The following is a 24,837-nucleotide window of genomic DNA, read 5'->3' as shown; positions in this document are numbered from 1 at the left end:
TTCCTGCTAAAAATAACTGATGAGTGAGAAGGCTCACAAGATAATAATCAGACCCAGAAGCTGAAAATGTCTTAAACTCTTCCAGACAGTGCCAAAATGGATACTTGGCTTTAAGGAGAGCTCTGAGTTTAAGAAGAATTTTCTCCAGAGATGGACAAATACAGAAGACAGAATAAGAACTTATGTGGTTGCAGCCAAGTGAATGGGTTAATAACTTAATCATCAAGTCATAATCTACAATTACTTTATAATCTATCTGGTTTGTGTGGTATCTGCTAGCTAATTATTACAGCTGTTGGCACCAAGCACTGTATTTAGATTCGTACTACAGTTTCAGTGATAACCTCATTACTACACTATTATCTCCAAATTACAGGATAGAAAAATCAGCTTTTGGAATGTAAGTTTTCTGTGTAGAAGAAAAAAAGTGCTTCTGGACATTTAAGTTGAAGCCCATTAGCTGTTCTTGAACAGCGTCAAGATTCAGGAAAAGGCATTTTTTCCCCCATTTTTAGAATTATTTGTGTTTCCACAGTCAGAAACACAAAGCAACTGAGGCGGCAATTGAGAATTAATTCTTGGAACACAGCAAGTGAGCAGCTTTCCACGGGGAAAGTGTTCATGACTGGAGTCAAAAAGAAAAAGGAGGAAGTGTCAGACTCACAAGATAAGCTTAAGTGATTAAGGTTACAGACCAAGAACTGTTCGCCAACTATGGCTTTGTATCAGTATTCATGGATGAACCGAATGTCCTTTGGTAATGGCATGCTGTATCATCGGTTGGAAGAAATCTTCTGAGACTGCCCCAGGCAGCTTTGAGTTATTGACAGAATATTGCCACATTAAGAGTTTTAAAGTATTTCAGCATCAGACGCATGCTGACTTGGAAAATAGCAAGACTGGTGTAGGCCGTCATGACCTGCATTGCTGCTGCTTATCACCAGCTCTCTTCCAGAGGCTCCCTTTCTCAGATCAGAGCCAGTGAGACAGAATTTGCGACCGCTTGTCATGCACACCACAGCAAGTCAGGTGCCTTCATTTGCATCACTAACACAGGTAACTACAGCAAACTGCAGAGAGCAGAAGCACTTTTACTGATTTGCTTCAGCATGATCCAGAAGAGAATTCCTGTTCGTGTCCTTAACGGCATATACGTTCTTAAAACCTTAAAACAACCCATAGGGATTCCCTTTCCTTTCTTGTCATTTAAAAACATAAAGCATGTTCATTGTAAACTCTTGACATTAATGCAACATTATATCTGCAATTAAAATATTTACAAGATCAAAACTCTCCTAGCAAGAATTACTTCTGTCTGGCTACATGCACCCAGTAGGGTTTTTATGCTTATTGTGTAATAAGACTGTTCAGTTTGCCCAAAAAAAGTTGACCAGGGCCAAATACAAGAAACTTTATTGTCACTTTTCCTCGGCTTTTTAGTTTTGCAAGACATTACTCCAGAAATTGCATGTCTGATTGCACAAAATATTGGGGTAAAAATAAGGGAAGCAGTAGGACTTTCTGTGAGAAATATTTTGGGCTTCACTCTGAACAAAAAGATACTGGATTAATCAGCACACATGAGATTATAAAATGTCCCAAAGTGATACTCAGTAAACCAGCAACAGAGTTCTCAAGATGTCTTGAAAAATAACATTAACAATAAAGCTTTGTTTTTCTTGCATAGGAAGTACTAAGCAGAGCAGCTGATTTCACAGCTTGGAAATAATTTAGGGAAAAGTCTGGTCTCTGTGGATAAGAAATACAGTAAATGAAAAAAAATCTGTTTATCTTACTTTCTTTGTAGAATTCACAAAGGCCCAGAGTCTTTACAAGTATTGTGGAACTGAAAATTGGATCCATTACTGCAGAAGGCAAATTTATTTCCAAATACTTTTCCACCAATTACTTTTCCTCTCAGCTAAATGAATTAAAATGTGTTCAAAAGGAAACTGAGTTTATGAAAGAGAGAGACAGACACTAAAGCATTTGTTTCTGAAGGAACAGGGTTTAAAATTAATCTAATTATGCTCATGGTAACTGTATGTCACCCAGATTGTTCCAACTCCTAGACCGGCTCAGTGCACTGCACATTTCTAACCATCTCAGCTCCAACTGCACTTCAAGTTACTCTCCTCCTATGACTTCTTAATTAGATTACCCACATGAAGCAAGTCCTAAGAGTAATATTAATTTTTGGTCACAGCCTCACTCAAGATGGCCCTGCAGCTGAGCTCAACCCTGGCCAGCTTTTAATACAATAGTAATTTTAAGCATACACAACTTCTAACTTTTAATTTCATCTAGCTAAAATGGACATAAGTTCCAGAAAATAGAAGATAAATAATACATCCATGACACTTGTGTTGTTACATATACATACACACTTCTCCTCAAACTCCAGAATGGACCTTGATATTTCTTTCTCTAGACACGAAGTGTTCCAGCCTACATTAACCTTGAGCTTGCTTGCCATGCCAGAGTCCTGACTTTCTGAACTGCCCCTTGCCAATGCAAAAGTAGCCATGACTCAAGTCCCGAGTATCCTAACCACAGTGTATTTACACGGAACTCAATTCTGAAAGCCAAACTCAAAAACGAATAACCTGGCCAGCTGTCCCTATTCACCTTAGAAAATACCCAAACTTCTCTTGCAAGGTTTTCCAGACTTCCACTTACAGCTGCCATAAAGCTAGAGATTAGCAGACCCAAAACAGTCCTCTCTCCACTGACCTACTGAACACAGAAGCAAAAGCCACAAAAGGTTCTTCAATTCCAAAACTCTCTCTCCACATCTGGTACTGTAAGATTTCTAAAACAAATGGCAGATCCTCATTTCACTGGTGTACAAAACTACTGAACTGTCCAGGGAAACTGAAAACTTGCTACAGTCAACCTCCTGGCAGTGTGTGATGCTCTTTGATAATCAGTACATCACCAATGATCACACTAAGCAAGCAGTATGAAAAGGCATCTTACACAAATCATAAGCAAACCAGATGAAGTTCATACAAGTTACAAGAAATCAGAAGGAAGGATGAATTCACATGAGTTCAGTCAAAAATACTTCAGAATTAACTTACTGACATAATTTGGAAAACTGGCAAAGTTCAAAAGCTAAAAATACATTCCCTGCTTCTTGAAAGAGACAAAGTTGACTGGTTAGTCTCAATACAGTGTCATCATTAGCACTAAAAGTCACCACCATTTAGGCAGGCATAGCAAGGTCTTGAAAATGGAACAGAAACTGGACAGCTATATGGCAAACTCACATTGACTCGTTCCGCTTCATTAAAGACAACTGAGCTCTGGCCCCAATAATATCTTTTCCTGTGAGATTTACATGTTTTTTACATAAAGAAAAACACATTTTCTTCTATCTTTTATAAATGAGCCTTTATGTATTAAACTTAAAATTCACTGTTGCACCTGTATTTCTTCAAGGATACACGGTACAACATACATACATGCTTTAATACATGTGTATGTATGTATGTATATATATTTTTTTACTTTCATACACACACCTCATCACTTTGCCTTTCATTATGGTTTGGAACGATTTTTCTTCAATGTTGCTAAAGGTCTGGTCCATAGTGTGTTTAATTAAAGCTCCATGAACAGTTTTCATAAACAAAAAAAAAAATAAAAAAAAAAATAGGGATTTGTCAGAAAATCTCACCATAAACTCTGAGATCAATATCTCTCTGGCTTTCGCCCGCAGCATTCACTGCAACACAAGTGTATTTTCCTGTGTCACTGATCTGAGCACTAGTCAATGCCAAGACTCGGCCCCCAGACAGAACCTGGAATACAAGCACAACACGTTGAGAATACATGCCTCAATGTGAAACACAGAAAAAACTATTAGGTTTCATTTCAAAACAAAATACTTGTTTTGCCACTGCTTCCCACCATCTCTGCTTCCTACACTCTTCCCTACAATGTTGTTCTCTTGATGGAGGCCTGCCAAAGCAGAATCATAGAATCCTAGGTTGGAAGGGACCTCAAGGATCATCCGGTCCAACCTTTCTAGGCAAGAGCACAGTCTAGAGAAGATGGTCCAGCACCCTGTCCAGCTGAGTCTTGAAAGTGTCCAATGTGACAGAGTCAACCACTTCCCTGGGGAGATTATTCCAATGGTTGACTGTTCTCATTGTGAAAAATTTCCCTCTCATGTCCAATCGCAATCTCCCCAAGATCAACTTGTGTCCATTCCCCCTTGTCCTCTCCATGTGACTCCTTGTAAAAAGGGAGTCTCCATCTTCCTTATAGCTACCCCTAAGTACTGGTACGTGGTGATGATGCAAGTCCGTAGGGCAACTCCTGGCATTCGCATGTCTTTGCAGGATCTGGATGTTCCTCCCTCTTACCAGTTTCAAACATTCTATCACACCTTTTGTCTGTGCCCTGAGTTGTCCAGAGTATATAAATTTCCCCCCTTCCCTTTCAGATCATAAAATTAGCTTTCATAAAGCAGCCATGCCCTCTCCTTCTAACTCCATCTCCTTAAATCAGGGATCTTCTTTTTGTTATTAATTACTATTTTATGTAATGAGACATTGCACAATCTTGACCTCTACATATCTCTTCAGCATAGGAATATGGTCCAATTTCCTCTTCTTGACAGTAAGTGAAAAATTTGCTGATGGAAACTCTTACTCAGTATGAAATCAGTTGAGAGAACCACCTTATTTCAATATATCCATATCTTCTACTTCACACAGTAACTACTGGAGCTAACTTCCACCACTAACCTAGAGCCCTATACTCTCATTCCAAAATCTATAGCTTATACAGTTCCATTAAATTGTACCGGTTTTAAGGTCTCCTACCACAACAGGAAACAGCACAGACAGCAGGATTTGAACCCAGTACCTGGAGTCCATCGCTAAAGCTGGAGACAGGGCTACCATCTTTCAGCCAGGTCAGAATAGGCGCAGGGATGCCTCTTGCTTCACACTCCAGTCGCACTAGATTATTAACCACGACTGTCACCATGTCGCTGCTGCCAGAGATTGATGGTGGGACTGAAAAAAAAAAAAGAAAACAAAGCTGAAACACCTAGGTAAGAGTATTAATCACAATGAATTTAACTGGGCTGCTTGCTTTTGAACATTGTTTCTCTTTCTGCAAGGCACTGTTGGAATGATTTCTCATGTTACTCCTACTGAGCTCTTGTCATTTGTTTGCTCTGTGCCAAATCCTGCTCTTTACTTACATAAGCAGTCAGACAACTTCAGCAAAACCACTGTGCGCAAGGTAAGCAGGCACAGGCCCATGGCCCAGAGGACAGCTGCGAAACCCAGGAACCATAACATAAAACCAGAAAATATTCCCTCAAACTTTTATAATGTTCCATTTAGACCTTGTGAAAGGCATTAAGAGTGGTGGGGATTAAAGACAGAAGTTTACCATATAAACTGCATAAAGCAAATACATACACAGAGTAATAAACTGGCCTTGCAGAGTATACACAGAGAACACTTACCAGATTAAACTGCGTAACATCTGCCTGTCCGATGATAAAAAACTTCTTAATGAAACATCTCAAAACATTTACTATAGGTATACAGTCTAGGAAATTTTGTAGGGCAACAAGAAGTATTAATAACAGAGATGTTTCACTTACCAGGAGAATCAAAACAATTTTATATGCTCCTACCACTAATAACTTAGTAATAAAGCTTTACAGTCAGTATCAGTACTAAAACTTAATACTTGAAGTCACACCTCGAAAGATATGAGAATGGTATAATCTACTCTTACATACCCTATGTAAGGAAAAAAATTTATAAAATTCTGTACTGAAAGATTCATTAATAAATTAAGGAACCTCTAACAGCCTTTAACTCAGACTACCTACTCTTGGATAAATTCCAATAGCAGCAGAAATTACAGAGAAAAAGCAAGTGTGATTTTATAATCTTTATTTCCCCACACGCATGCACACAGTTCCTCTATTTCACCACAACAGCATCCATTGTTCTCAAATGCCTGAAAAAAAGCTATAGTGGTGAGAAAGAAGTAGGAAAAAATAATACAATGAAATCATATGAATATATAAACTGGAAGTCAACCTGCTTCCTTCCGCAGGCCCACCTAGTTTCATTTAATGCTAAGCCTGCAGTATCAAGCATTGTTTTTAATGCAAAAATGACCTGATAATTTCTACCATAGCTACTGCATCCACAACACTTAACAACAAAAGTAGTAACTGACCAACATAGGTGGTCATTCACAATGCCAGCTGCCATACAGAAGTCTAGAGCGGGCTTTCAGTAACTGCAGCATAACTCCCCGTGCTTGATGCTTCAAGAGTCTGTTCTCCGTTAAGTAGTCATCCTTGCTTCCACTATCAAGAGGGGAAAAACCTCGAGTTCCCTCAAACTCATAAACTCTAAGTAAACTGGATGATAAGCTTGTTCATGGTAAATTGAAAAAGCACCCCATAGTAAGCCTGGCACAACACAAGCTGAATTATGTAGGTTCATGGATAGGTGTTTAAGCTTCCTTCGATGCAATTAGTTCTGGCTGCAACTGCATCTGTTCTGTTCTGGAAGGGGAAACAATTTTAAGTGTCTAAGTCGGAAAGTACTAGTTCCCTAGAAAACCCTGGACATATCCACTGAAATTCCGACACCCATAAAAAGACACACATATACTTAGGAGTTATTTTTCATTTTTTTGGTTTAACCAGAATAATGACCTTGGCTTTAAATATTTCCTGGGAATTAATCACTGGGTGGGGTTAATTGCCTTTGATCACATCTTGAGCCATCAGTTTTTCTCATGATGGTCATTAATTCTGTGGAAACGTACTGCCCAACTCATTATTTGTTAATTAACATTAATAGGAAATATATACTCTGTGTGCATCTCAGCTGGGGACACTGTGCCAAATTTGGGCCAGTTTTGCATGGAAGACTCCCACATAAAAACAGCTACATGCATATGCATGTATCAGAGATAAGAATTTGGATTACAGCCCCATCCAAAAGCCACTAAAATCAGTGGAAAAGCTCCAATTTGGCTTTTGATCAGATGTCTCATGTCTGCAAACACCCACACTTCTACTTCATGTTATTAGACACAGTACATTTTTCTTTAAAACTCTTGGATTATGAAAGAGCATTTGATCTGTGTCCTTTATCTACTGTGAGCTTTAAAGTCATCTACAGCAAAACCCAGCAATTGCAAGGCCTTCCAAATTGCTGAAGTGATAATGTTAATACCTCTTCCACAAATCTGGTGTCTCAGCTCATTCTTCCTAGAATTGACTTCCCTTACCACATTTTCCTTATTCAAAACATGTATTCTAATGTGGCTGAAAAACAGAAGAGTGAATTTTCTTCCCTCTGACCCCTGTACATATGTCTTCGAGTATGATGGTGTGATGAGCAATGGTAAGTCTGCTAAGCACTTGAAACCTGAAAAGTGCATGTAGGTGTTTTTCGTAAGCTTTGAAATACTTACCATGAACCTGAAGACTGTAAAACAACTCAGCTGTGCCTGCTGTGTTGACAGCCACACACTTGTAAATGCCAGTGTCGGAGACCTGAGCACCCTCAATCTGCAGAACCTGCCCTCTGTTCAGAAAAGTGGCGCTTGCAGCACTGGTAAGCGGACGATTGTCTTTGTACCACGTGATAGCTGCATAGTAAAAGGCAAGATGGAAAAGTTGCCGAAAATACCCCCATTACAAACAAAGGGACCAAACAGTCTTCAAGCTTCCCATGTAAGTTTTCAGATACATAACACCAACATTTACAAACCAATATCAATATTAATCGTAATTAGTCACAATAAAAAGTAACTACAAAATGAGGAAATAAGTAACATTTGTGCAAAATACTGACAATGCCTAGAGAATTCAATGGCAAACTTGACACTATCATCCATGCACACCATGTATTTATGAAAAAAGTGTGTGAAGTTAAAAAGTTATCACACAAAGTGTACTTGTAAAGGGTTTACTCATCTCATACCAAGGCAAACAGCAGCTGTTTAAAAATACATGATAATACGACATGTATTATTTTTTCACCTCTTCCCCTAAAGTATTGCTACATTAAACCAAATCACCTGGGAAAGTTTACAGAATCAAGATGCAAGCAACCAAATCAAAGTTCGACTGGCAGGCTGAGAAACTGAAAGTCAAGCCAAGAAAACTGGTATTACTGCAAAAGAAAATCTTACAGGAACTTGATAATCAACAAGATCTGAAGACCTTTTTTGCATGTCAGCCAAAAGATGGCAGCCTCCATCAGCAGAATGTGTAACTAATATTTTACTGGCATCATTTCACTGTTCAGTTCAATGAAACTGCTACTTACTCGATCATTTTCCATAATACACAAGTTTTCTGTGAAAGACGCACGTTCAAGAAGTAATCTGGCCTGACTGATGAACAAGACTGCAGGCAATCTTCTTTTTCAGTGTGATGATGTGCTATCACTTTCTTTTTTAGCTAATGTCATACCTTGACATTAGTATGTAGCATCACATCATAAATGGAAGAGGTGAACAAACTGCTTTACTGTACAAATTATAGGAACTCCATCAATTTAATTGTTGTTCTAAAATAATTGGCAATTTGATGAAAAACGAGAGTGCAAAATGGATAGAAAATCCTTACGTTTTCATAGCATTTTACATATACTCCCAATAATTTCAAATTTTGTTTTATACAGGTATAAATTATTCTAGAAAATAATACTTTGCTGAGAACTAATTTTTTAAAAGGTGGAGAAGGTGAACCTGGATGCTCACCTGAAATTTAGTAACACCTTTCTTCTGAAAATGGGACTATCATCAGCACAAGAATAAATCTATATACTTGATATAAGATATTAGTTATACACTATTCCCCAAGTTTTGCTGTACAATATTTAATAATTAATAGAGAATATTATTCTCATATTAACATGGTATTTTTATATCCCATCAGAATAAGGTGGGAACAAAAGACACACACTGGAAAAAAGGAAATAAATTTTTATCTGCAGATCTCACCAATAGGAACTAAAAAGCTTAACTAAAAAAAGACTTAATCCAAAAATCTTAGCGCTGAGAGCATCCCAGCAGTGAAGTAACTAAAATCCAGATTGATTAAGATTTTTTTTAGTTCAGAAACAATTAAAAATCAGTCTTAATGGGCCTTAAAAAAAAGGAAAAAATATAATTTCACAAAATGTGAGGAAAATAAAACTCAAACAGATATACACGGCCTGGTTTTCAAAGCTTAGAATATAAGGGGTACCCACAAATTCATCAGTATAATTTATCATCGGGGCAAGCCGCAGAAAGCACTGTACACACACAGAAAATCTACTCACTCTCATAGGCAAAGGGCCCAGACCAAACAAAGAGCCATCTATTAATTTCAATAGACTTTAGATAAGGTCCTAGATGTGGCTGCATTTGACAGGCACACTCAATACCCAAGGTATTATTTTAAATCTGCCCTATGCTATAAAATATTGACCTGACAGGGGAAAATAGCAGATGTGTTTAAAGCTGATTTAGCAGAAGTCTAACAGTATTCTTGTCTGCAGACAGGGCATTGCTGTACACACAAGGGAGTAACTTACCCTTGTTTTTCATTCATTTAATTAAAAATGATGGGGATTACTGAATTCATCAGTACTCACTCCACATGAGTTGATATATTGACATTTCCCACTATACATAGTGTTTAATAGTTTCTAGATAGTTTAAAACCCACAGAATTAACTTCACATTCAGAATACCCATTATTTTCAAAAGACGCAAAGTGGAAACCTTTTATCAGATCTGCTTCATGTTCTCAAAGGTGCATGTGCATACCTGGCAGAGGGTTCCCAGATGCTCTGCATTCAAGATGGATTGGATTATTCACCACCACTGTTTCATTTAACATTTTCCCTGCATCTTCCAGACTGGGTGGTTCTGGGAAAAGACAAGAGACATCAGGTTTTCATTAATTTGGCCACCCCGCTAGCAGAACATCTAATCACAAAGTGATCTGCCATCTGAGAAGCTTTGGGCAATGAATTGCACAAGCTTCAACTAACTGCTGGGTGACCGAGGAACTTCTCAGGAAAGTTCATCTTTGAAACAAGAATACTCTCTAATTATATAATCTCATTAGTGTTAATAGGAATAAAACATTATTTTTATTACTTTTTTTTCCAGGAAAAATGGCACTTAAATGGACTTGTAGGAAATGGGTGCATAACAGAACAGTAATTCTTCTAATGTGGCAAGCTCATCTCACTTGAAGTGGTAACATTAAACTGAACGTTGTACACGGCTTTTAAAAAACCAAGATTCTTTACCTTACTAAAGTCTATAAATTTGCAAAATGACAGAAACACCAGATAATGACACTTTGAACAGGAAGACTGTGAACAAGAGAGGTATTTGTGAACATGGGACTGACACTAAAATTAACTATGATTAAATTATCATAGTATAAGATGAGCATGGTTTCTCTTTCTAAATCTCATCCATGGAGATGCTGCAATCTCTTTTTGTTTCACTTTATCATTTTCCAGTTACTGGAAATTTGGTTTGAGAATAAAAGTCAATATAATCATACTCATCATGAGCATTTTGGGACAGTCCATTCTTGCACCTCCTGTATCCTTTAAGGATTAGGTCACATCAAGAATGCATACCACTTTGTTACCACTTCTGAGTCAAATATGCATAAATCACGGTGAGAGCATTTATTAAATTCACATGCAAATGACAGCTTCTTAAGTTTCCCGGATTCCTTTTATACTGTTTTCAGACGAAAAATAAAATTCCTTTTAAACAGTCTGAAAATTCCCCGCAATAAGAGAATGTTTCTTTCTCAGAAAAGTCATTCCTTTAAAATTTCCCCATTGAAAGGTCACGGGGAATGCCACTATCCCCAGAAGACTCAGATCAAATTCATAATACCAACAGTGGTACATCATATCTTGATTCAGAAACACAGAGCACCCTTCTGAGTGGTGGGTTAGTGGCAAACCGTTTGGCTTCTTGGGATACCTCTGAACAGAAGAGTTAACTGGAAAGGCATTCATTTCTGTGGCCCTCGGTACCACACAAGAAAGGCTAAGTCCCAAGGAAGCTTTTGCCTTGACTTCTTACTAATGGAGTGGGACAAAAAAACCAAACTGGAAGATGGATATGCAGAGACAACAAAAATGCTAGAGAGCTTAAAATAGAATACAGATGTAAAAAAGTTGCCTTAAAACAGCCACATTTAGCTTCTAACTAAAGGCAGAAACTTTACCATGCACATGAAGCCGAACGTGCTGTTGGGCTTCTCCTGCAGCATTTGTTGCCACACAAGTGTATCGGCCAGCATCTTCGATCAGGGCCTTGACAACTTGAAGAATACGGCCTGAAGACTCCAGCTGTACCAAAACAGAGAGTGGGGAACCACTTTACACAACGACTCCAGGCAGAACCACTGAGCATAATGGCAAAGCACACATTTATACCGAATACAGCCAGGGTTCATCTTCTAACTTGGGGCTAATATTCATGCAAGAGGTGTCTTGATAGTTCAGAGACTTCAGTGCTCCTGGGACATCAGGATTATTAGCTGTACAGCTGTGAAGAAACCTAGATGGCAGAGGGGCAGGCAAACATGATGAAGAGGCGGCTGCAGGCAGAGAAAGCTGCCACTGGCAAGACGTCAAAAATTGCTCCAGCCTAAAGTAAATCCAAGTCACTACAAGCGCTCGACCCCTTGGAGAATGCAAGCACTGGGAAGGGCTGTTCATTGAAAGTCAGATTCTCACAATGGGAAGGAAACATATAGGTAGGTCCTGCAATGGCAGTGCTTATAGAAAAGCTCATCTAAATCCCTCCTCACAGTGACAAGTTGGTAGAGCCACCTTGTAACTGGCAGACAACCACACCTTGAAGGTTAAAGTACAACTGAAAGGAGCCGGATGCTCCTTTCATGGACTCTTCTGGTATGAACGTATATAATGGGATTCAATCGACTAAATACTGCTATTCAATCCAAGATACCATCCTATTCATGTAAAAAGCCCATTGCTCCCCAGGATGGATCTTTAGCATCTTTATATCAGAGCATGAGGGAAGCAAAAGGAAAAGTACTAACATGTGTAACTTATTGTAACTGTCTTTCATGGTTTGGATCCCATGAAAGAGTAGTGCTTACTGTTATATCTCCTCTGGCTGTGTTTACTGGTTGACCATCTTTTAACCAAGTTATGGAAGGGCTGGGAATGCCATTGGCTATGCACTGCAGAGTCACAGGCTTGTATATCACAACAGCTCGCTCAGAAGTCCCAGCTGATTTGATGGTTGGAGGAACTGCAAGAAGCACCAGAAACAAAAAAAAAGTATAATTTGAACACATACATTTAAATATATAGAAGGAATATCCCACAGGTAAGCGTAGCTCTGCTTCTATGTCACCTACTCTCACCTCCAATTTTTCAACCTGCTAGTACAAATAAACATTTACAGAAAATAAAAGCACCTTCTTGCCAGCAATTTAAAAAATAAAGGCAGTCTGCTGCTTTCCCCGCTGCCCTTGAGTAACCTACCATGCACAGTAACATCAAATTCTCTTTCATATTCTCCTGCCTTATTTGCAGCCACACATTTATAGCGGCCAGTGTCTGATACTTGAGCTCGAGAGATGAGAAGTTTTTGTCCATTTAATAAGATCTTATGTCCAGCTCCCTCTTCAACTGGTTGACCATCTTTCAACCACCTACCAAAAAGAAAGTACAATCTCAGATCTTTATGAAACAAAAATCAACAACACTCCTAAAATACACACAATTCCACTAAAAAGAATGTCTTGGTACCTCTATTTATGTTTCTTGGAAGGTCTGGAAATGTCAGGTACTACTCTGCTTTTCTGAGTGCCACAGACCAAAGTGGTTTATCAGAAGAACAGAGTATAGGAGAACCGCCACTAGAGAAATCAGAAAGATGACAGCTGGGAAGCAGTAGTGGAAGCAGATGCCACCAGAGGCAGACAGATATCTCCAAAGCAAAAGCAGTCACTGGTGGCAGATGAAAAGTGTACAGTTGCATCAGCAAGGGAATTTTGTCCCCTCTTGTTATCCACCCTAATTTCCAGGGCATGCATCTTTGGCACAACGTACCAAACAAACAAAATCCTGATCCTCCCATGTGTGTGCCTGACGCTGTCTTCAGTGGAGCCAGGAGCTTGTTCTCCACACATTAACCATCACAAAATAAAATGGGCAGTTCATGAAGACTACCTCTAAGCTCACCTCATCAAACAACAGATTTTTTTTTTTCCCCCTATTGTCATACCAATCCCCTTACGTGATAGTTGGTGAGGGTGTCCCCGTTGCTGAACAATCCAACTCCAAAGGGCTATCAAGAATCACAATGTAGTCCAGGAGCTCATCCCCACCTTCCACAAATGGTGGGACTGTAAGAGAAAAATCCATCAACAGAAACATTTAAACATTAGAAATGTCATAAAAGTCTATCTCAAATAGTAACGTTAAAAAATTTGACATCTATGTCATTTTGGGACAGGCACAGATTTGCAGTTCACCACTGTTCCATTTTGAAGTGAAACATCTACCCAAAGATATTTTGTAGCTTCAAATTACTCTTCTCATTTGTTTTTATTGTTTCTTGTTTGTTTGCTTTTTCCAGATTCTGTCTGAACAACCTTGTAGAAGGAAGGGGACCAGGAAGGAGGGTGGCAGGACAACTTTTAGCACCCTCTGTCAGCAGAAGGAAAGAACAAAGGTGCAGAGGACCGTCTTCCAAGTCCTCTTCACCCTGTCTCATTCTCTCGCAGGAATGGCTGGGCTGGAGGGGAAGCTCTGCCATACAGCTCCGCCTAGCTCCTTCACTGACTAGCAAGATCAGCGAGATACACCTGGAACAGCAGAATGGATGCTCTACATCTGCATGCAATAGTATGGAACATTCTTCAAGACGGCAGTTCAAAGTCTAAAAATCAAGCCTTTACAGTTCTTAAATAAACCCTTCCATGTCAGGATAATGTGATTAACATTTTTATAATTCATTTACTTAGGGACATTCAGAAGGGACTACTGAGATTCAGACTGTGGTAAAGGATTCAATGGAAAAAGAATTAAAAAAAAAATCTTCTTCGTGAAAGGTTCAAAATTTGCACAACACAGCTCGAATTCAGAGAAATGTGCTCTTCCCCCACAGGCAACTACTCAGTGACATTTTTTTAATGAACTCCTTCCATATCTATGATTTTCTTCTAGAAAGGCAAGTTAGAAGAATTTTAAAGGTTTGTGAGGATAATATTTTCCTACCACATGCACGAAAACTCTTCAAGAACTAACCTGAAAGTAAGAGTCTTCAAGCTGTCCCATAACCCCGGACAGAAAAAGTGTGCAGTGCCCAGGTTTAACTAAGTATGCACAACTTGACTAAGTGATCTTTCATAGAACGATAACAACTAAAATAAAAGCATGCTTTATTAGGTCTATGGAAGTCTGATAAATCAGTAGTTCTGTTGCTCACACACCTAAGATTTCAACTTCATATTTGATATCTTGTTCTCCAGCTATGCTTGTAGCCACACACAGGTACTGGCCCCGGTCAGCCTCAACAGCATTCAGAATCTCCAGCTTCTTCCCTCCAGATACAATGCGGAGGTTGTCACTTGCTTTCACAGGCACACCATCTTTTAACCAGGTAAGGAGGGGCGGCGGGTTGCCAGCAGCTTTGCACTCTAATGTCAGTGAATTGCCAGCAACCACCTGCCTGTTCTGGGCTGTGTCAGCATGGCCCTCAATTACTGGAGGAACTGTAGAAAGGAAACAATATATTGCAAGTGATTAATTCTGTAGCCAGAAAATGTACTAAGAGCAAACGGGTTAGTTCCTCCCTGCTCACTTTGGCTCTATATGCCATTATGTCACGCACAATTTCATGTGAGAATTTGCTGCCGGGGCAAGCCAAGACAAAAGGGAAACAGAGAAGTCAAATGATGTAGCTCAATATTGTCCAGTTGTATAAAATAGAGGATCTGCAGGGCTTTGAGACAGAAGAACTAAATGTTAAGGTCTTAAAACAGTACACGCTGAAGATGCCACCCAGAGTGGGTATTTCAGCTAAGTGTCGTTCAGCATGTATATGGAAGGAAGAGAAAGAATGCACGGAGAAGAAATAGTTTTGATACTTCACTAAAGCATGGTTCCAAGGCCCCTGAACACAAGAGTTTTTGGGAAGTCACACAAGGTACAGGGTGTAAAGTTCCCTTTACATGGTCCTGCTAATACAGGCCAGACTTTAAGCGCAACAATTGACTGCTGTTCACCCTTGCCAGGCCTGCAAAGGCTGCTGATGTTAGGAAGGCATAAAAGCTTTCAAAATACACTTCCTGTAATGTGGCAAATAACCAAGTTCAATAAACTCTTGCTTACCATAGACATCCACATCATATATTTTTTCAGCAGCTCCAGCAGCACTGGTCACACGGCAAGTGTACTTCGCAGAATCCGATACTTGGGCTCGAGGTATCTGCAGCAATTGCCCTCTGTCCACATACAGAGCTTGGGGGCTGGAAATAATTGGGCGTCCATCTTTGTACCATGTAATGGTAGGAACAGGGATTCCCTTGGTTTCGCATTCCAAATTTATAAGAGTGTTAAGAAGTGCCGACACCTCTGTGGTAATATTCCCTCCTTTAATACTAGGAGGGACTATTTCCAAAGACAAAACAACAGTATTAGAGCCTTAATATACAAGTCTGTGTAGATTTAAATAGATTAAACATTAGAATGCTGTAAGAATACAAGATTTTAGCTTAATCAGACTTCCAGCCCTTCCTGAGGTTTTCTGTTTGTTTCTTTCTCCAGCAGAGTTATACACCACTTGTACCATTCTCTGGGACACAAAAGGGTTGAAAGCATGAAGAGAACACAACATAAATGGAATCTAATGTTAAAGGGCCACCATATGCTTAAAAAGCAAGTGCCACAGCAAGGGGCACTGCAAAGCATGCTGCCCCACTCAAAGTACCTGGAAACATTTTACCTTCTTGGCTCCACATGCCAAGTTAGGACAGCTGGGCCTCCGTGCATCCTGCGATGCATTTGGGCATGGCTCTGCCTCTTCCCTGTCTCTCAAGGGGAAAGAACAATCCCCGTATACCTTGGGAGGTGCATCCTCCCAACACAGAACAGCAACCTGCTATTTAAAATACCAAATACATTCAAGAACCTCTACGACTGGCGTGGGAACTGCTCAGTACTCAAAACTTCTGAGGATGAAGTCACTTACTTTGAGACTAAATACGAGCTTAACAGTCTAACTTTACGCTCCTATTTTTGAAACTTTTGGCCCATAGTCATTTCCCTTGCTCGCTAGGCAGCAGTACTCAGATTTTTCTAGCAAACAAGCCCTCGTGTAAATCAGCCAATATAAAGAGTTCGTAAATCTCTGTAGAAGTAATAAAAACACAGTGCAATTGGCAACAACTAAATTTATGACTGCTGAAAGTACCAGACACATCTGGCAGACACATTAACTCCTCTGCTGCCAAACATGCTCAGTATATCCTAGACTTCCATAGTGTTCATTTAAAATGCCACTATAGAAACACAAAGCAAAGTGTCAGTGAATGGATCTACACCTATGAGATGGATCTTCCAGATAATCAAACCTTGATGAAATATTTTCGTAATTAAATAATTTGTGTGCAAAAATACACAAACCTATGAAATATGCTGAAACACACCCAGTTCAAAGACAAACGCATTTCTCTGTCAGCAAATGCTTTCATCCACAGAGATGGGGAACGGTCTTAATGTGGTGTTTTGGGAAAATATCAAAGCCAAAAGTAGGGCTGAACAGCTAAAACAAAGTAAGAACTAGGACAAATTAGTACCTAGGTACCTCACTTAGTCTGCAAGCTTCTATTTGTCCAGCCACGATTAATAAGAAATTTAAAAGTAAAAGAGATATTCCATTCTACTATCACAAATTCACCTCTCTTCTGAAGAACCTGAAGTGATGTCTATTCATCTGCAAGGATTTTATTTGTGATTTTTTTATTCCTCTAATCTTACAACAGCTATAATCACCTGCCAGTCCTCACAGCATTCTCTTTTTTCCCCAGTGGAAGACAACTTCACTATGGTTGGTGTATCAGCATATTTCTGTGCATGTGGTTGCTCCATGCTTCAGAAACGTCCCAAACGAGGGAAATAATGTATTATAAATTCACAGTTATCAGAAGAAGAGACAAACATGTAATCTTCAGAAGGAAATCCATAGCAAATGAGGACTCATCAGCTTAAAGGCTCACAGATTCAAATTCCTACACTTCACACTCTGGGCAGAAGAGTGTTATCTCATCTATAGAGATTTCTGCACTTTTTCCTCCCTGCTAATTTCTGCTAGCACTGTGTTCTTTCAGTTTGCAGGTCTGACTGGGCTTTCACATGTTGTCTTCTAAATTGAAAAACTCTTCCTCTTATGTCCTTTGAAGGCTTCATTCAAAAGCTACTCCTTCCTTCTTCCATGAATCTTTCCTCTCCTTTTCTCCCAACTGATAATCCTATTAAACTTATCTAGACTAATCATAGGAATTGTCTGTTGTCCATGTCTTTGCTAAGACTCCCCTGCTTGTAAAAACACAAAAAGTGTACTCAGTGTGCTATAAATGTGGTTATCTCATGCTAGCATTTCTTCCCTTGCTCTAAATGACCTCAATTTACAGCAATTTAAGCAAGACGACATACCACGCTACCTGAAGATCAACTGCAACATTCTTTTCCAAAGACTATTTGGGTCCAATTCTTACTGGTTTTGCACTTTACTTCATATTTTTGCACTAAATTTAACTTATTCCTGGCTGAATTTACTCGTATAGCACTAGGTTAAGGAAAATAAGACATGAGCGTATTAAAATAAAAATCTTCTAATTAATTTTCTCCCTAAGACAGATCAAAATAATGAAGCCAATGTGATAAAATAGTTCAGTTGAAACTAATTAATTGCAACATTTGAGAAGGCAATTCAAGATTTTTGGCTTTCACCAATTAGAAACTAATAAAAAGCAAACAAAAGCCACTTGCAAAGACTACATCCATACTTAACTTGACATGCATAAATGCCCAAAAAGATCACTTTGTTGACAGATGAGTAATAAGTTATGTTTATACACAAATTTTGTAAGATCAGAGCCTTAATTTATATTTGTCTTTGTAAAATTAAAGGATCTTCTAGAATCAGGCATTCTATAAACTTACCATGGATGATCAGCTTGACTTCTTTAACTTGTTTGCCAGCAGTGTTGGTGGCACTGCACTGGTAACGACCTTTGTCAATCCTTCGAGCACTCTTTATGTGCAGAACTTGATTTTTGTCCAGAAGCTCAACATTGGTATCACCCAAAAACAAGGGCCTGGAATAGAGATTATTTTGCTTCACAGAACTCTGACTCCATCCTTTCAACTTTAATTTAAACTGACAGTAATAAGAAGGTGTCCTTTAATGGCAGTAATTGTACCATTTAGCATTAGAGCAACAGCATTAATCTGAAGAGCCACCATAAAGTGACAAACTATCATAATTAACTTTATTCCTAGTTTTTAGAAGAAACCAAAACACAAGAGTACTTTTTTAGGTTGTCTAGGATGCCAGCATCAGAGCCAGAGTCCTACTCCTGATTTCGGTTTCTTTTTCTAATTACTTAGGTCATGACAGTCCTTTGCTGATAACAAAATGTCTGCATTTACTAGATGAAAGTGTCAACATATTAATACCAAAGAATAAGGAATTGTCACATCAGAATATCTGTGAGTACTAGCCAATGCCTATACTGAACTACACTGTTAAACATCAACACTATTAAAAAAAACACACCCCATTTTCGTTTTCAGCTAATATTTAAGCCACCAAAAATTCTTCTCTTGGTATGCTCTCCTGAAAGATAAGATGAAGAACTGAAACATGCAGGCTACAAATGTTTTAAAACCTTTAATACATGCAGAACTACACAAGGCACTAGCTAGAAAAATGTTTAATAGTAGTACTGTCTACCAATGAAAAAATCATGTCAGCAAAACAACTGTATTTTAACTAACGATGTATTTAAAATAATCCAGATATAAAAAAACCTCAAAAAATTTGTCTTGGTTCAAGCATTGTCTGGCTTCAAATACTGTAAATCTGGTCTGCAAGTGCCAGCGTCAGTAATGAGACAAAGAAAAGCAGGACGCTAACTTGATTAAAGAACTTACCACCTCACACCACCACAAATTTTATCTGCTGACAATAACTGAACACTAAGTAGTTAAAAGCTGAGCTTGCTGGTATAGTGCACCTTCTTCCTCTACATTCTAAAAGAGGAACAACCTAGGTAGAAACCACAAAAGCTATAATGTACTTACTTGCCATCTTTGAACCAGTGAATGTCAGGAAAAGGGAAGCCTTTGGCTCTACATTCCAGACTGATTTCCTGGTTGAGGATGACTGTAGTTTCACCAGGGGTATCAGCACCTATTATACTTGGTGGAACTTTAAAAAGACAAACATTATAGAAAGAACTGGTATTTAACCAGGAAGGTATACTATGAAACTGGAAGAAATGCAGTAGTGGATCATGCTATTCCCTTGAAACAACTTCCATTTTCACTGCAAAGTTGACTCCTGCTAGATCACAACATCATTTCCACCATGACACTTCAACACTTGTGCTGGTGAACTGAACCTAAGAAGACTCTTATGTTAGACTGCTGTACACCCAAAATACAAAACAAAGTACCAAAATCCAGAAGTGAAAAGGACCATTTTTTCTGTGTTACTGAGAGAATGGCAAATTTTCAGTCTTCAAAAGCCACCATGAAGAGTGCTTCAGTAGCCAATATTTAATGGCCAGTGAGAGAAAGGATTAATTTATAATAAATTGAAATGTAATGGCTTCTTAAGTATCAACTGTTTTTCAGATCACCATCTTAAAAACAAACAAACAAACAGAACCACAGAACTAACCTAGTATATCTAGGTTAAACAGCTTCTCAGAACTTCCTGCTACATTTACAGCTTTGCATGAATATTGTCCAGCATCATCAGTAGCAGCTTTAAGGAGCTTCAGTATCTTCCCGTTGTGCAAAATCTGGAGAGTACTGCTTTCCACAACCTGAAAAGAACCCAAGACATTAGCCTTATGTGATCCAAGTAACATCAGCCAAATATCACAGCTGGATTTTTATAAGAAAATAGTAGTTTTAGTCTAAGGATAATGTTTCCCCTTTCAGTTACAGCACTAATCTCAACTTCTGCAATCTATTCAATATGACTTGTAGCTCAACATACAATAGAGAGTGGGAAAACCAAAGAAATTCTTTGCCCATCAGTAATGGTCAGTCACAAAGGTGCATAAAGGGGTCTCTCCTCATCTTAAACTACCACTTATCAGCTACAAGTAGAAGAATAGGACTCAAGGATAATCCCGAGGAATTCAAACCTCCGAGAGTTTTTACTTCTCCATCTACAGAATGAAGAAAATACTGTTATTTTCCCCCTCTGCAAGGACTCTGGCATCTACAATACTGAGAGATTGCTAATGCTAATTCCTAGGGGAATTTTGAAAATAAAAAGTTTACTTTTGACTTATTGAACAGATGAATTAATGGATTAGCCACATTTAGCTGGCTTTCTATGTGGGTGTTCTTTGTGCAGTTTAAATATACATACAGGCACATACGAGTATTTACTTGAAATGAGTTCTCATACCAAGCGCTCAAAAGTCAACAAAAAACTGGCTGATGATGGCTATGTTACTTCAGTTAGGTTAATTGTACACACCTGGATATCTTCTTTATACCAGGAGATGATTGGGAAGGGGTTACCAGATACTTCACAGAAGAGACTTACAGGGTGATGAACAACTACAGATGTATTTGTCACCTTTTCTTGATCTCTAATTTCAGGAGGAACTACAAGAAAGCTCAAAATCAGGTAGTAAGCCTTCTATTCCAGTGATTTCCCACTTCCTCCTTCCCCCCAAGTCAAGCATCACTGTAATCTAAATTTATCAGACCCTTTCCGTTCCCTCCCCCATGTTTCCATTTGTCTTTTGGCTCTGGACATATCTCCCTGCGTCCTTTCTTCTCTTTCTCAAAAGACAGAGTCTCCTCTTGCCCAATAACAGACTCCCAAGGAAATTCACTCAAACACAATCACCATCAACATTTTAAGAGAATAATCTTAAAATTTAATCTTAAATTTAATTTTATTTAACCTTAAATTTGATCTTAATCTTAAAATCCCATGTTATTTGCTTAGCATATAAAGTAAGTAGATTCCAGAGTCATCCTTCATCTTCACTGCTCCAGTCATCCTCATGAACATCTGCCTATCATTTGTCCCACTATGAATGCAGAGAGAATGGCCTTATGTGGTGGATTAGAAAGTTCGAACCCACAGATGAGCCCTGCTCACACAAGATGGAATTCCTCTTTTCTCAGAATAAAGGTAAAGATAATCCCGCTCAGGCATCAGAACTAACTAGCATGGGAAGTGAACAAGGTTGGAATACAAGTACTCTGTAAGAAGCAAAATATCAAACCACATCTCAAGGCCACCTGTAGGGTTTCTATTTTCCAGTTAGGATTCTGGAAGAAGAATATCAGGAGCAAGAATTCTCCTACTCTATGTTCATCCTGATAAATACCTTTTCTCATATTTATATTTGAAATGCACATCTATCACCCAGTCTTTAATTTCTACAAGTCTTCACTTGTTATTTGCATTAAAATTTTCAAGTATAACTAGAGTCACCTACAACTGAGATGCACCTAGCTCTCTGAGCAAACCAAAGATAGTTTGTGCATAAAGTCACAGAGAATAGAAACAACAGGAAAAATAGAGAGAGTATCAGAATAATAGAAACACAAGTACTCCGATTAGATTTTATAATTTAACTGCACATGGGCAGATTTGGGGCATGCAATTTCCAACAATCAAGGAGAAGATGTTCTTCAAAACCAGTTCCCCAATAGTTGTATTTATGATTTACCATGAACTTTAAGGTTGTATTTTCTCTCTGTGCTTCCAGCTTCATTGGTTGCCACACAGATATACTCTCCATTATCAGAAGGTGTAACAGAAGCTATCAGCAGTGTCCCATCATCCAGAATTGAAATCCCTCGTTCGCTGCCTGTCAGCTCTCTTCCATTATGTAGCCATTTGATAACAGGCTTTGGAATACCTAACAAGAAAAAGGTGAAACTTCAAGAAATGGTTCGCTCATCTCAGAATATGAGAGATTCAAACAATTCCCACTGCTTGCTGGAAGTCTTACCAGCAAGGACAATGCACAGGGAGGCCATGAGCTTTTAAACTTAGAGGAAGCCACGACTGTCAAGGTATAATTTTAACATTAAAAATCTTAGTCCTAAGCATCGTAATATCCTTATTGGCTAACAATGACTTCTCACAGAACTTCCCCACACCGTGGTTATTTAAATTAGTTTAAATTTTTCCACATAAAGTATATATGGAAAATACTGTGCAGATTGTACATTTTTACCATGACGAGGAACACATAGAAACTTAGTAATTTTCAATGGTCAACAGAAAAATATACTTTCGTCTCTAAAGGTGGCAACAATGATACACACCTTTTGCTGGGCATGGGAATGCAATGCGTTGATTTGCCACTCTTTCTTGAAAGGGATTATTGTACGGAGGATCCAGATCATCAATAGTAGGAGACTCTGAAAGAAAATTAGACCCCAAAAAAATCTTGATCTCTGCTCCCAAATGTGAAAATACGGTCTGGCAATACATAACACTTAAGTGTCTCTCCTTCACACAAGGTCAGGTTTCAATAACACCCTTTACATTGATGAAGTGCACTATAAAAGCAGTCTTGATTTCAATGGGAATACTTAGGAAGTAAGCAGTACAAAGAGGCTTTCAAATTTGACTGAAACTGGTTCTCTCTAAAACTGACTACATTTGTTTTGAAGGTAGAGACAGTGTTTCTGCAAAATCTGAAAAATACTATTTAAATTGTTTTTTCTTCACACCACATATTAGTACTACTTCCATCCTTTGTTCTTGCATCTCATTTTAAACTTGTGTGTGGACTGAGACTACACAAAGAATATTATTTATAATTAAGTGAAGTTAACAGCAGTTCTTCGTTGTTTGTAACAAGAGGTTCTCAGCACCTCTAATTGAAAGGGATCAGAATGTTGCCTTTAGACTGTTACAAAGAAGAAATAATTCCTGCTTAGCTTAAATCAGTCATACTACATTGACGTATGTCAGCCCATCAAGTAAGGAGTTATACTACATATTTAAATTGGCACGTTGACCACTGTTGCCCCATCACCATTCTATAGCATACTAACTGATTAACTTAAGTTAAAGCTCAATTTCAGCTCATGCAAAATTCCAATTCCATTTAAAGCAGTGATGCCAGGCTTAGAGGTTCAGAGACAGTCTCTGAAAATATGAGACATCTGAACACAGGGACATAATATTTGAAAAGAGGTTTCCCATACTGGAATCTGATTTTAATTACCTATGACAAAACCAAATCAGAAGGAGCTTGAAGATTTTACTTTTTTAGTAAAAATAAAGGTAATATATTTCTAATTTCTTTTTCTTATTTCTGAAAACTCTCCAAAGACTATTTGCCTATTTTAATTTTCCTTAATTAACATCAGAACATAACATCAAAACAGATTTGGATTCTGCATAATGTAACAGTCAACAGCAAAGAGCAATGGTCTCCAAAACATAAACCAGTCAGCACTGGCAGGAAATCATACCTAGCCATGGCAGCAGGCAAGATTACAGCCCTAACATAAATACCTTGAACTTGTACTGTTATCTCTGCTGCGTCACTGCCCGCTGTGTTACCAGCGACACACTTGTAGATTCCGGCATCAGGAAGCTGGACATTGCTGATGCTTAGAGCTCCATCCAGGCTATGGGTAAACTGCCCACCATCTATCGGAACAGCATTTCTGCCTTTGAACCAAGTGATTGTTGGGGGAGGGATCCCCTGGGCACTGCAGGGTATGTCAACTCTGTGGCCGGCTTGGACTTTCAAAACTCGAGGTCCACGCTGTATCTTTGGAGGAACTAAGGAAGACACGTTTAGTCCACAGTAATGTGAAGAAAATGATGTACAAGATCATTCTTAAGGCTGAGTTAGGCTTCTTCAGCCTGGAGATGAGACGGCTCCAGGGGGACCTTACTGTGGCCTTTCAGTACTTAAAAGGGGCTTATAAGGAAGATGGGGACAGACTTTTTAATAGGACCTGTCACAAAAGGACAAGGGGTAATGGTTTTAAACTAAAAGAGGGTAGATGCAGACTAGATAAAAGGAAGAAATTCTTCACTATGAGGGTGGTGAGGCACCGGGACAGGCTGATCAGGGAGATTTGTAGATGCCCCATCCCTGGAAGTGTTCAAGGCCAGGCGGATGGGGCTTTGAGCAACCTGGTGTAGTGGAAGGTATCCCTGCCCATGGCAGGGGGGTTGGACTGGATGACCTTTAAGGTCCCTTCCAACCCAAATGATTCTATGATTCTATGAAATTCTTCTACATTTTTGTCATTTTAGAAAATTTTTTTTATTCACTGAAAACAAATTCCCTCAGGTGACTAAGGAAGCAGACCTACATGTTCTCTGCATGGGATAGGGTGTACAATACCCTGCTGCCTTATTTGAAGAACCTACATTTCATGTATTACTGCATGACTTCCATATGAGTAGTGAAATATTATTATACTGAGCACATTTGAAAAGCTATGGCTACTGGCTCTTCATAACACAAAACCATTCAAAAGTTTTTATGATAAAGTTAATTAGTTT

General features: G+C 38.7%; 1 protein-coding gene across 1 annotated transcript in view; it reads right to left on the bottom strand.

Moving 5' to 3' along the window:
- Positions 1-24,837, bottom strand: part of HMCN1 (hemicentin 1) — a 174,676-nt gene that overhangs the window by 80,835 nt on the left and 69,004 nt on the right. Inside the window, 17 exon segments of the mRNA XM_009636917.1 lie at positions 3,683-3,806; positions 4,879-5,030; positions 7,477-7,653; positions 9,829-9,930; positions 11,267-11,390; positions 12,170-12,324; positions 12,561-12,730; positions 13,318-13,426; positions 14,516-14,797; positions 15,417-15,695; positions 18,249-18,403; positions 19,392-19,518; positions 19,993-20,140; positions 20,809-20,939; positions 22,022-22,213; positions 22,626-22,721; positions 23,830-24,102. Of these exon segments, the coding sequence (XP_009635212.1) occupies positions 3,683-3,806; positions 4,879-5,030; positions 7,477-7,653; positions 9,829-9,930; positions 11,267-11,390; positions 12,170-12,324; positions 12,561-12,730; positions 13,318-13,426; positions 14,516-14,797; positions 15,417-15,695; positions 18,249-18,403; positions 19,392-19,518; positions 19,993-20,140; positions 20,809-20,939; positions 22,022-22,213; positions 22,626-22,721; positions 23,830-24,102 (2,796 nt within the window).

The sequence above is a fragment of the Egretta garzetta genome, unplaced genomic scaffold (genome assembly GCF_000687185.1).
Source record: "Egretta garzetta isolate BGI_Z169 unplaced genomic scaffold, ASM68718v1 scaffold304, whole genome shotgun sequence".
Classification (NCBI taxonomy): Eukaryota; Metazoa; Chordata; class Aves; order Pelecaniformes; family Ardeidae; genus Egretta; species Egretta garzetta.
This window is presented reverse-complemented; position numbering and strand designations above follow the sequence as displayed.